Source organism: Taudactylus pleione, unplaced genomic scaffold (genome assembly GCF_031769625.1).
Source record: "Taudactylus pleione unplaced genomic scaffold, aTauple2 ptg000095l, whole genome shotgun sequence".
NCBI classification, from domain to species: Eukaryota; Metazoa; Chordata; class Amphibia; order Anura; family Myobatrachidae; genus Taudactylus; species Taudactylus pleione.
In genome coordinates this window covers 28,857,686-28,870,565 of record NW_028284497.1, presented here as the reverse complement: position 1 = coordinate 28,870,565, position 12,880 = coordinate 28,857,686, and the positions used below count along the sequence as shown (strand labels likewise).

Sequence of the window (12,880 nt, the reverse complement as noted above, 5' to 3'; positions counted from 1 at the left end):
CAGTAGGTGTTCCCCAAGGTTCTGTTCTTGGACCTCTCCTTTTCTCACTCTATACAACTCATCAGCTCTTTTGACCTCCAATATCATCTCTATGCTGATGATACTCAGATCTACCTTTCCTCCCCTGACCTCTCTCCTCACTCGTGTCTCCAACTGTCTCTCTGCCATCTCTTCCTGGATGTCCCAGCGATTTCTTAAACTTAATATGTCTAAGACTGAGCTGATCATCTTCCCTCCCCCCTACATAACCACACTTCCCACCATTTCTTTATCAATTGATGGCACAACTATCTCCTCTAGCCCCAAAGTGCGTTGTCTTGGTGTTATCCTGGACTCCTCCCTCTCCTTCAAACCACATATCCAGAATCTCTCACAGTCCTGTCATTTTCATCTTAAAAATATTTCCAAGATTAGACCCTTTCTCACCCAGGATGCCACTAAAACCCTCATACACTCATTGGTCATCTCCAGATTGGACTACTGTAACCTCCTCCTATCTGGTCTCCCCAAAACCCTTCTCTCCCCTCTCCAGTCTGTCCTCAATGCTGCTGCTCAGCTCATCTTCCTCTCAAAATGTTTCTGCATCTGCCTCCCATCTCCTACAAGCTCTCCACTGGCTCCCCTTCCCCTTTTAGAACCCAATTTAAGGTTCTCACGCTCACTTAAAAAGCCCTCAGCCATTCCTCTCCCATTTACATCTCTGATCTCATCTCCCTTCACTGTCCTGTCCGCCCCCTTCATTCAACAAATGCATGCTGCCTCTCATGCCAATTGATTACTTCCTCCCACTCCCACCTCCAAGATTTTGCCCGCGCTGCTCCCCACCTTTGGAACTCTCACCCGCTTCCCATCAGACTCTCCACCTCTCTTCAATCCTTCAAACGGGCTCTCAAGACCCTCTATTTCATCAAAGCCTTCTAGCTCTCATCTTAACTTGATGCTACATACTCCTTCCTGCCTACCCCATCTGTGTTATCCCTGTTTGTCTGTCCCTCCCCCTTAGAATGTAAGCTCCTATGAGCAGGGCCCTCTACCCTCTTGTGCTTCTCCTTACTTCTTACTCTGTACCAGGGCACCTAACGCTTGGTTGCTTTGCATTGTTGTTTATCTGGGTGTTATGGTCGCGAATGTAGCAATGTATATTATCCATGTCCTGTAATGTATTGTATTGTACTGTACTGTACGTCACTGTAAATCAATCTATTTATTTATGTACTTTGTAAGGTGCTGTGGAACACTTGTGGCGCCATATAAATAAACGATAATAATAATATATATATTTTGTGTACATATAATGTGTATATATGTATTTATGTGTATATATGTGAATATATGTATGTATTAAGTATTTATACACAACGGGATGTAGTCAGTATCCTGGCGTGCAGGATGCAGACAGTCCAAATACCGGCGCCGAAATCCTGACAGCGTCAGGATCCCGGCACCAGAATTCTGACCCGGCACCCCGAAGGTAAGTATCTGATGTTAGGGGAAGGGTTAGGCTGCGGGGTTAAGGTTAGGCACTAAAGGGGAGGGTCAGGTTTAGGGTGCGATGAGGGGGGAGGTTAGGTTTAGGCCCTGGGGAGGGAGAGATAGGGTTAGGGTGCGGGGAGGTGGAGGTTAGGGTTAGGCACCAGGGAGGGAGGAGTAGGGGTAAGGGTCAAACTTACCTTTTGTCCTTATGGGTGTCAGGATTCTGACTGTTGGGATGCCGCTGTTGGTATTCTGACCAGCGGCATCATGACCGCCAGGATCTCATACCCAACCCAAACAAAACTTATCAGACACTCCACCTGTGCAAAGGGGAAGGGGGGGGGGTGTGCAGACAGAAGTTTTGCCTAGGGTGTCTAGAAGCCTTTCACCGGCTCTGCAGACAGGAGGGGGTTTAGGACACAGGGCCTGATTCAGAGCAGTTCGCTAGATGCGCTCGCTTGCTCCCAGCGTATGTAAATCCAGCGCACGCCCAGCAAGGCAGGCGTTTGCTTGGCAAGGCATTAGCACGCCCACTATGTGTTGGCGAGCGATCACTTTGTATAAGTAGACACCCACCAGTCATTCATAAGACGCCCACTTGCGTACGTCATCTCCAGGAAGTGCATGAAAACATTGGTACATCGAGCACCATCGGATGTGCTTACAGCGCTTAAGGTTGACTATACTTGCCCGCAAGCATTGAGATCCTTTCAGTGTGAAATACAACCAGGTGACGTGTACAATGACGCTGCCTGTTAATTATGCACGCCTATGAAACGGCATTGCAACACACAGGCACGCCTGCGTTCATACCTCCACCCCCCCGTTTCTAGTGGCCTGCCCCTGTTACCACCCACAAACGGCTTCTCCTGTCACTCATTCAACTGGGCTGTCTATGCTGAGCGATCGAGTGATTCCCGGTCTGTCTCAGTAGTTCGCGCACGCGCAGGGGTGGATCCAGAAAAAAATGACAGGGGGGGCACCACGATATGGTAAGGGCATAGACGAAACTAGACATTTGATAATGGGTGGTCCCAGTTCCAACCCATTACCAGAACTTATGTTACCTTGGAAGTTTGGCACTGTGATCATTATTTAGGCAGCAAAGATTTCTAATGTTATTCCTATTAGTGTTCATGCCAGACCAGGGGAAGGGCAGGGAACTCAAGTGCAGGTAGAGTTGTCATGCGCGCGCCGAAGGAGGCGTGGCTGACCGGGAGGGGCATGTCCTCGTGACATCCCCAATTCGTCACTCTTGAGGGCAGAAAAACTGAGGTGGAGTTACAAGGAGGGTGAAGGCAGAGCACTGAGGTGAAGTTACGAGAAGGGTGAGGGTAGGGACACTGTGGGGGGAGTTACAGGGAGGGTGAGGGCAGGGACACTGAGGGGTACTTACAGGGAGGGTGAAGACAGAGATACTGAAGTGAAACATAGAATTTGAAGGCAGAAAAGAACCACTTGGCCCATCTAGTCTGCCCCATTTTTAAACATATTGTTACCTCAACCCTTATTGATCCTTACTTCTTCTGAAGGATATCCTTATGTCTATCCCATGCATGTTTAAATTGCTCTACTGTCTTAGCCTCTACCATCTCTGATGGGAGGCTATTCCACTTGTCCACTACCCTTTCTGTGAAGTCATTTTTCCTCAAATTTCCCCTGAACCTATCACCTTCCAGTTGCAGAACATATCCTCTTGTTTGAATACTTCTTTCGTTGAAGAATGTCTCCTTCCTTGAAAGAGAAGTATTAGAACAAGAGGACATGTTCTGAAACTGGAGGGTGGTAGGTTCAGGGGAAATTTGAGGAAAAATTTCCCAAAAGAGAGTGAGGGCACACAAGCGCAGAAGCCGGTGACTGGAAAGGTAAGTAATACTGCTAGAAAATAGGAGCGTAAAGCCAGCTACACATGGTACGATGTGTAGCCGGTGGTGCGACAGCCAATCCGATGGCCGGCATATCGGGCGGTCCCCACATTTGGAACAATCCAACGCCTGACCGCCCGATATGCCGGCAAGCCCCCCACTTACGCATAGCGCTGCATTGGATTGTTCATCGCATCTCCAGATCTCTTGTGCAGCATGAAAGATCTGGAGGAGCCAGTTCCATTTAATACTCTATAATTCATAAATATGCATTTATGAGAGAACTGTAAATAAGAAACATGTTTATAAAAACTTGATTCCCAACACCCCCTTACTTCCAAATTCACCTAACAAATTAATATGAACAGTATGAGACACAGAGGCAAAACCCAGTGTGCACTCTTCAGCCCACCTTGCGTGGCGAAGCCTAACAAATGGGGCATGGCCTATCAAGAAATCCTGATTGCATCACTCCGGGGGTGTGCCCAGTATAGCGAAGGTTAGGGTTAGGGTTAGGCGTGCGAAGGGGAGGGCTAGGCTGTGGGAAAGGTAGGATAGTGGGAGGGTGTCACAACTCATGGATGAATAGTAGATGCTAGCCCGGGATTGGCAAGACCCGGTACTGAGGTGCGAAGTCTATTGTGTCGGCGGTGTTCACCAAGGACCCCTGTAAGGAGGTTTGGACTTAGCTGCATCCGACACACAGGTCGTGGCCCTCAGACTTGGTTCCCTGATACAGGTACTGGTATACTCTAGAATTGAGCGGTGTACAATGAAGGCGTACAGACGTACTCGACAAACTGCATCAGAATCTGACGGACTAGACGGTACCAGGGATCAGACAATTTAGAGTCAGGAACAAGGCCACTAGAATACCAAGTGAAGTACCAGGGATGGAATCAGGTCAAAAGCAAGCGAAGGGTCTGTAACAAGTCGCAGGGATCACTAGAGACAGGAATATTGGAGTATGATATGAGAGACTATACACTGGCACAGGAGTGCACCCAGAAGGCTGAATTAGGCGCCTCCTGTGATGTCACTAGGGGACTGTGCTTGGCCCTTTAAATCTTCCTGCAGGTCGGCGTGCACCCCTAGGGGGAGCCGCAACCACCTGCACTCACAGCCACATCAGCCCAGCGGGAAGAAAGACACTAGCAGCGAGATCCGGGGACTCCCCGCCTGCTTGCCGCGCGCTGATGTTAAAAGTGACAATAACACAGTCATAGTCATTTACACATAGTAATTTACCTTAATGCTGAGGCTGTGTCCCTACTGTATACTCTTCAGCTGGCACTGACCGACGAGGAGAAGTGTGTGTTGTGGGGGGGGGGGAGGAGCGGAGGGATGATGCAAGGGGGGGGGGGGGTCTTTGATTCCGCAATTGGAAAGTTGGGGAGGAAGCCTATAGGAGAGGATCAGGAAGGCAGCAGGAGGATGACTACCAGCTCCTGCATGTCTCGGTGTGTGTATCATGTGATGGTGCCAGTGGGCGGGACTTTGGCTGGACGGCTGCTGTAACAACACAGCACAGCAGCCATATAAAAAGTTCAATTAGGTGCTGCTGGCCCGTTTTTTTTTTGTCCCTTATCATCGGGGCACCTCTGATCCATGACGCCCGGTATGGGTGTCCCCTTTGTCCCCCCCTTTTTATTTGCCACAGACGGCGGCCAGTGCGGTCAGTTTGGGGCTGGGAAAGCTGGGCTCCTAGGAACCTTTCCGCGCCGGGGTCGGTCACTAAATCGTGTTGTCGGAGCCCCGGTAATTAGCAGCGTCAGAGGGGTGGGGCTTAAGAGGATGGTAGGAAGGAAACAGGAGGGGAGGACCCCCACTCCTCTTCTCTGGCCGGGCCACATCCTGCTGTTGCTTTGTTACAGCATGCGGCCGGCCGCAGAGTGATGTAATGAGTCAGCCAGACTTATTAGTAAGTAACGCTGTCAATGCTGCTGCGGGCCCATTCAGTGTCCCGCTGCTGCTGCTCTGCGTTTCCGGAAAAAAAAAAAAAAAAAAGTGCCAGAAACGACAGGGGGGGCACGGGCCCCCGTGCTCCCCCCTGGATCCGCCACTGCACACGCGCAATGTGATACATACACAAGCGCAGAATGCAAACATCGGCCAGCAACGAGCGATCACATCCTAGCGAGCAGGTCTGAATCAGGTCCACTGTCCACTCTTTCATGTATTTACTATACAATGTGCATTGTATATGCGGATTGTTTCATCACAAGTGGTGAGTATACCTACAAATGTACTTATGCTTCTCCAATTTTCAGGGGTTTTACCGCATTCCCTAAATGTACTAAGCGCTTCACCCTGATGGGTAACGCCACCTTATCTGGACGCTCCCCCTTGGGAGAGTTGTCCTTTGCGACATTCTTGGTACATACTGCGGTATGTACCCGAAGATAGGGGAATGTACTGCATCACGGATACGATGCTTAGTACATCTCGCCCATAATTATGGTGAAACTGTATATACAGTATTTATACGGAATCCCGACACGTAGCGGGGTTGGGGGGAGGGTTAGGCTTAGGCACTAGGGGGGGAGGTTAGGGGTTCAGGCACCAGGGAGGGATGGTTAGAATACCTACTAACAGGTGTCTGTATCCTAACCCTGTCGGGATGCGGGCATCGGGATAAGGACCACCGGGATCCCTACCGCCGGCATCCCGTACCCATCCCCATTTATACATCACATATTCTTAGACAATACTTGCCAACTCTCCCGCATTTGGGGGGCTCTCATGGCCTCCCGACACAGTTGGCCAGTCTACCAGACCGAAGTGGGCAGCCAGGAGCTTGGTTGACATGATTCGCAGCAACCTAGCCCCGCCCCCCGCTGTATAATGGCGTGGATAGCAGCTTTAACAGTAGGGGTAGGGCCATGATGATACATAGCCCCATCCCCTATCTAAAATGCAGTTTTAAATAGTAGGGGACGGGGCCACCATAAGTAGAATGCAGCGCCACGCTCCCCTGATTTCTGGGCATGCGCTTTGTGAATTTATATAAGCTTATATATACACACTACACAAATGGGCCCAGGTCTCACTCTGCATCCGCCAGTTAAGTTAAATATACACAGCTTGATACATGTATCTTTAAAGCTATAGTACTGAAATACTGCCGTATAATGCACTTTGCTGCAAGGTCATATGTTACTCTACATTCTTCTTTTTGACGGAAAAGATAAATGTGACATAATGAATTCTTACCTTTCTGTAAATAGCAAATATTGTTCCAATTGATGCTAAGCAGTCTATGTTAGAGGAGCCATCAAGGGGATCAAAGCACACAACATATTTTCCCTGAAAGAAAATGCAAACAAATATATTTTACCTCTAATTAACATTTCCCTAAAGAATCTGTTGGAAAAAATGTGGTAGCACACGGTTATACAAACAAATGCATAATCAATCAGTGTCAAAGTATATGATTGGGAAAGTAAAAAATATAAACTACTGTAAATGTAACCGGGTTGCACCTTTACCTTATTTAGGGAAAGCAGGCAAATTACCAAGACAGCAGCCACAAACGGTCTAAAGTATTATACATTTTATGGCACCTTATAAATAAATTATAAATTATTATTACCATTAAGGGGTTTATTCATTATCCCTTCATTTCCACAAAAGTATTGGGTTTATTTTACGAAGTCACTTCTGTTCGTGTTTCTGCCCGATATTTATAAGGGCAATGCTTTTTATCAGCAATACACAGCTAGTAAAAGCAATGCCCTTTTAATTATCAGACAGAAACACTTCTGTAGAAATTATCGGGGCCATTCATTATAAAGGTGACATAGAATATATCTCCTGTTAACCTGTCAGTCCCGATTAATATGAGAACCAAAATTCATCAAGCTCTAAAGTAAAATTCAAAATGTTCTGAGCTTGACAGCAGGAACCTTCGCTGTATGCATGCTTGAACCCAAGTTCACACATGCACACCAGCACGACTGAGTCAGACTGAACAGTGCTAGTTTTCACTGCTACCAGAGTAACAATGATAGCGAATGCAGGGACAGCTGATCTTCGGAGTTTGGTACATAGGTGTCAGATTGCAGTCCCCATTGATAATAATGGGGACTGCGATCTGCACCGATAGATATCCATTTGCATTAGATTTCTGTGAAATCTCCTGAATTAAGTTGGCCCTGATGCAGTGGCATAACTTCATCCCAGGTGCCCGGAGACAATATACATTTTGGTGCTCCCCCCCCCCCAAATAAGAATTTACCACCACCTCCCCAGCTTCCGCCGCCCACCTATGCTGTCCCTTTTATACAATGCCCCCAGTAGTGGTCCCCCTATGCAGTGCCCTCAGTAGAAGTCCCCCTATGCAGTGCCCTCTGTAGAAGTCCCCCTATGCAGTGCCTGCCTATGTAGTACCCCCCCAGTAATGGTCCCCCTATGCAGTACCTCCAGTAGTAGTCCCTCTATGCAGTGCCCTCAGTAGTAAGGCCCCTGTAGTGCTCCCAATAGTAAGGCCCCTGTAGTGCCCCCATATGATGGCCCCTGTAGTGCCCATAGTAGTAAGGCCCCCATAGTAGTAAGGCCCCTGTATGCCCTCATATGATGCCCCTAGTAGTAAGGCCCCTGTAGTGCCCCCAGTAGTAAGCCCCGAGTAATGCCCCCAGTAGTAAGCCCCCTGTAGTAAGCCCCCTGTAATGCCCCCAGTATTAAGCCCCCTGTAATGCCCCCAGTATTGTGCCCCTTGTAGTGCCCCCAATATTGTGCGCACACACACATATCCAAAAAAAACTTACCTTCAACCCCGCTCCAGTGCTGCTGCCGTCCGTCCCCGACGCCCGCTCCTCGTAACTATGGGAGTGACGTCATGACGTCACTCCCATAGTGCACTGCGGGACCCGAAGCTCAGTAGTGAGCTCCGGCTGCCGCTGGCGCCGGGGGGATGGAGGAAACAAGGAGCGGGCACCCGATGGTAACACACTCAGCGGTCGCCCGACAAATGGAGGGTGCAGGGGGTGCGACCGCACCTCTTGCATCCTCCGTAGTTACGCCACTGGAGGTGGAGCGCCAATCAGCGGCGCTCCTTCTCCATGCAGCTCCTCCTCAGCAGTGGCCGGATGACAATGGAGCCAGGTGCCCCCTTCAGGGCTGGCAACCGGCGGCAAGTGACTCCATTGTCTCTGGGAGTTCCGCCACTGCCCTGATGATTAAACAGTGGTTATATTAGCTGCTTCCAGCAAGATTGCTAGCATATTAAAGTCTGTGGGAAGACTTATTAATGTGTGTTTTGCAAAACCACACGTTTCGGTGATTTTATGTCATACTTGCCGACATTCTTACTGTCCCCTCCTGGAGGGGGCAGCCAGGTCGGCACGGAAGGGTGAGGTGCGGCATAAAGTTGTGGTGTAAATATAAAGCTTTACAGCATTTGTGGGTTCCAGGAGTATTTACCCCACATGCAAAAAACTAAAATGTATGTATTTGCACCCCTTACATTGCAACATGGTTTGTCAGAGTTACTTGCTCTATCTTACTCTATTCCATTCCTGAAACAGGCCCTAAATTAGTGTATGACATGTGCGTGTTTGTATTATTCCTGGGAAAGGAAATTTGATTTTTTAATATCTACTGTTGCAGGATTTGATGTGCCTGTAAAAGGTCCCCGTCTAAGGCTGTGCAATATGTTAGCACTATATAAACGGCATACGTTCATCATGTCCTCATTCAGAATGGTAACATGGCAGAATGGGAACAGCAGATTTTTCACAATTTTAAGATTAGGATTAGGTCAATGGTTCCCAAACTCTATCCTCAAGGCACCCCAACAGTCCAGATTTTAAGGAGATCTATGCTTAAGCACAGGTGACTTAATTAGTATCTAAGTCAGTTTGATTATATCATCTGTTCACAAACATGGATATCCTTAAATCATGGACTGTTAGGGTGCCTTGATTACAGTGTTTGGGAAACTCTGGATTGGCATAATCAGTACCCTTTGTTGACATTGGGAGATGCATAAACATTTGACATCTCGACCTCCCGTCTATATCATTCAGAATGTATGTTCATTTTGTACCACACCCATATATAAACAAGGGACAATAGTGTGCCAGAAAATGTTAAGCAACATGATAGAATATGCTTGCAATATTATAGAAGGGTAATGAGTTGTTTCATTATTTTGAAGCCACTTAATGCATCTCATTAATGTTTATCAACACTACAATCATATGAGTGGTGACAAACATATATACCATAGTTAGTACATTAGAGGAGACCATTGGTACCTTAAACAACAATGCCACCTAATGGTTACTCTCGACAACATCAGCTGGTTAAAGAAAAATAATTGTCAAATTGATCTTTGCAGATGCAAAAATATTCTAATTCAATTAAGCATTATAAGTCTTAAAATATATTTATGTATGAGGAATTTTGTTTTCCTGACATATTTTACATTAAACTAAGGTGCATGATCCGTCAAATCTAGGTTTTGACAGAATATAAGGTTATTCCTCATGGAGTACAAGTGACATGTACAATTCATTTAATACCAAGCTGCTTGTGCTGAATATGATAGGTACAGTGGCCCCCATTTACTAACGAGTTTTATCACCAAAACGAGTGATAAATGTCACTGTGTGTGATAAATGGTGCTGCAGCCAATCAGCTCCCAACTGTCATTTTTTTAACAGTTGATAGTTGGGAGCTGATTGGCTGGGGCACCATTTATCACACAGTGAAATTTATCACTCGTTTTGGTGATAAAACTTGTTAGTAAATGAGGCCCAGTATCTGCGATATCATCTGGTTATGACCAAAGTCGTTTGGTTGAAAACAATGGATATTGGTGCTAGGCAGGCTTGCTGACTTTCTGGCTGCTCCTTCTGGGAAGGAGCAGCCAGATCGGTATTACAGGGGGGCGTGGCCATCACGAGGAGGCGGGGCCGGCCAGACGATGTGTGTTTGTGGGTGGAGCGGGGGGCGGGGCCACACAATCGCGTCATTTTGCTCCGCTACACAATGCCGATATTACAGGCATTGAAAAGCGGGGGGGTGGAGCCAAAATTACGTGATTCAATGTGAACCGCTGCGGGGGTTTCTAAGGTAAGTGCGGGGGGGATAAGAGGGGTGGGCGGCAGCCGGGAGGATTGCCTGCCTTCCTGGGAGGTCGGGAGCGGCACCCGATTTTCGGGAGGCTCCCAACCAAATCGGGAAGGTAGGCAAGTATGGTGCTAGGTAAAAATAATAAAAAAACATATATGGGGGATAGTTATCAAATTTTAGAGAGAGTACCAACCAATCAGCTTCTAACTGTCATTTTACAGTCTGTGCTAGAAAAATGACAGAAGCTGATTGGTTGCTAAGAGCAACTTCTCCATTTTCTGTCTTGCTAAGATTTGTTACATTTCCCCCCCATAACTTCTAAGGCCATGTTTCAGCCACCATGCATTGTATGCATCTATACTTCTGTCTGAAGTAACAGAGTGGACTAATTGGGATATGCATGACCAGATAATACAACAATTTTATAAACATTGGACACAGCGAAGGTTTGGACCATAAAGTGTCACAGCTCCATTTAAAAGTCAAAAGTCCCAGTTGTAGAGCAGCATTTTGGCACAGTTTAGGTCCTGCCATTCAACCTCTGAGTATGTATTATAGTAACACATTATTATTGTCTAATGCTGGGTACACACTTAATGATGTTTACTAAGCACAATGTCGCCCACAGCAGGTCCCGGCATCAACAATTGCGTACACACTTACCGATGCCGGCAGCGACGAACAACAGCGGAGGCTGACGATGTCGCCCATCGGAGCTGCATGCAGGTCAGATGGGCGATGTCACTGATGACGTGTGGGAGCGCGCATAGTCTGCAACATAGCGGGTACACACTGCCCGATGTGGATGTGTACTCAACTTAAGACTTCCTGTCAAACATGAGCTTAAATATGAATTGGTAATGAATCAGTTTTATCACATTTTGGAATGTCATTCTTCCTCTGTAAAGCACATGCAAATAATAAATGTACAGTGCCTTCCAAAAGTATTCACCCCCCTTGGCTTTTTACCTTTTTTGTTACATTACAACCTGTAATTTTTTTTTGTTTTTTAATCTGAATTTTATGTGATGGATCTGCACAAATAGTCTAATTTGCTGAAGTGAAATGAGAAAAATATACATAACAAAGAATCTTTATAAATAAAATTCTGAAAATTGGCATGTGCATATGTAATCACCCCCTTTGCTGTGAAGCCCCTCAAAAGTTCTGGTGCAACCAATTGCCTTCAGAAGTCACATAATTAGTGAAATGAAGTCCAATTGTGTGAAATCTAAAGCTGGGCATACACGGCCAGATAAAATGCCTGTCAGACTGACAGACATTTTATCTGGCAGCCTGCCAGCCGCAGATGTCCGTGGCATACACTGTGAGATTACTCACAGTGTATCAGGCCGACATCTGCACTCCGCCCCTGGGGGAGGAGACATTTCCCTGTTCCTTCCATGGGAAGGAACACAGGAAATGTCTGTCGGCCGCGGCTGGGCATACACTGCCCGATGCGGCTGACAGTTTACCCTTAAATATCACATCGGGCGGGCATGCTGGACAATCCGGCATGCCCGGCCGAGCAATATTTAACTCTCGGTCGCCCGCACACACGCTACAATTATCAGGGCGACCCGCGGATATCGGGCGGATCGCCCTGATAATTGTAGCGTGAATGGCCAGCTTAAGTGTCACATGATCTGTCAGTATAAAGTAACACACCTTTTCTGAAAGGCCCCAGAGGCTGCAACACCACTCAGCAACAGGAATCACACCACGAAGACCAAGGAGCTCTCCCAACACGTCAGGGACAAAGTTGTTGAGAAGTACAATTCTGGGTTGGGTTATAAAAAAATATCCAAATCTTTGATGATCCCCCGGAGCACCATCAAATCCATCATCATCAAATGGAAAAAACATGGTACCACAACTAACCTGCCAAGAGAGGGCCGCCCACCAAAACTCACAGACCGGACAAGGAGGGCATTAATCAGAGAGGCAGCACAGAGACCAAAGCTGGGCTCTATGTAAGAGTGGCCAGAAAAAAGCCATTACTTAGTAATAAAAATAAGACGACACAATTTGAGTTTGCCAAATGGCATGTGGGCGACTCCCCAAATGTATGGAGGAAGGTGCTCTGGTCAGATGAGATTAAAATTTAACTTTTCGGCCACCAAGGAAAACGCTATGTCTGGCGCAAACCCAACACATCCCATCACCCCAAGAACACCATCCCCACAGTGAAACATGGTGGTGGCAGCATCATGTGGGGATGTTTTTCAGCAGCAGGGACTGGGAAACTGATTCGACTTGAGGGAAAGATGGATGGTGCTAAATACAGGGATATTCTTGAGCAAAACCTGTTTCAGTCTGCCTGTGATTGGAGACTGGGACGGAGGTTCACCTTCCAGCAGGACAATGACCCGAAGCATACTGCTAAAGCAACACTCGAGTGGTTTAAGGGGAAACATTTAAATGTGTTGGAATGGCCTAGTCAAAGCCCAGATCTCAATCCAATT

The 12,880-nt window shown here is 47.2% G+C and overlaps 1 protein-coding gene across 2 annotated transcripts in view; it reads right to left on the bottom strand.

The window, feature by feature from the left end:
* Positions 1 to 12,880, bottom strand: part of LOC148526700 (fructose-1,6-bisphosphatase isozyme 2) — a 57,810-nt gene that overhangs the window by 34,646 nt on the left and 10,284 nt on the right. For both annotated transcript variants that reach the window (XM_088470285.1, XM_088470284.1), the window contains exon 3: positions 6,552 to 6,644. In XM_088470285.1, the coding sequence (XP_088326411.1) occupies positions 6,552 to 6,644 (93 nt within the window). The remainder of the gene's footprint in view (positions 1 to 6,551; positions 6,645 to 12,880) is intronic.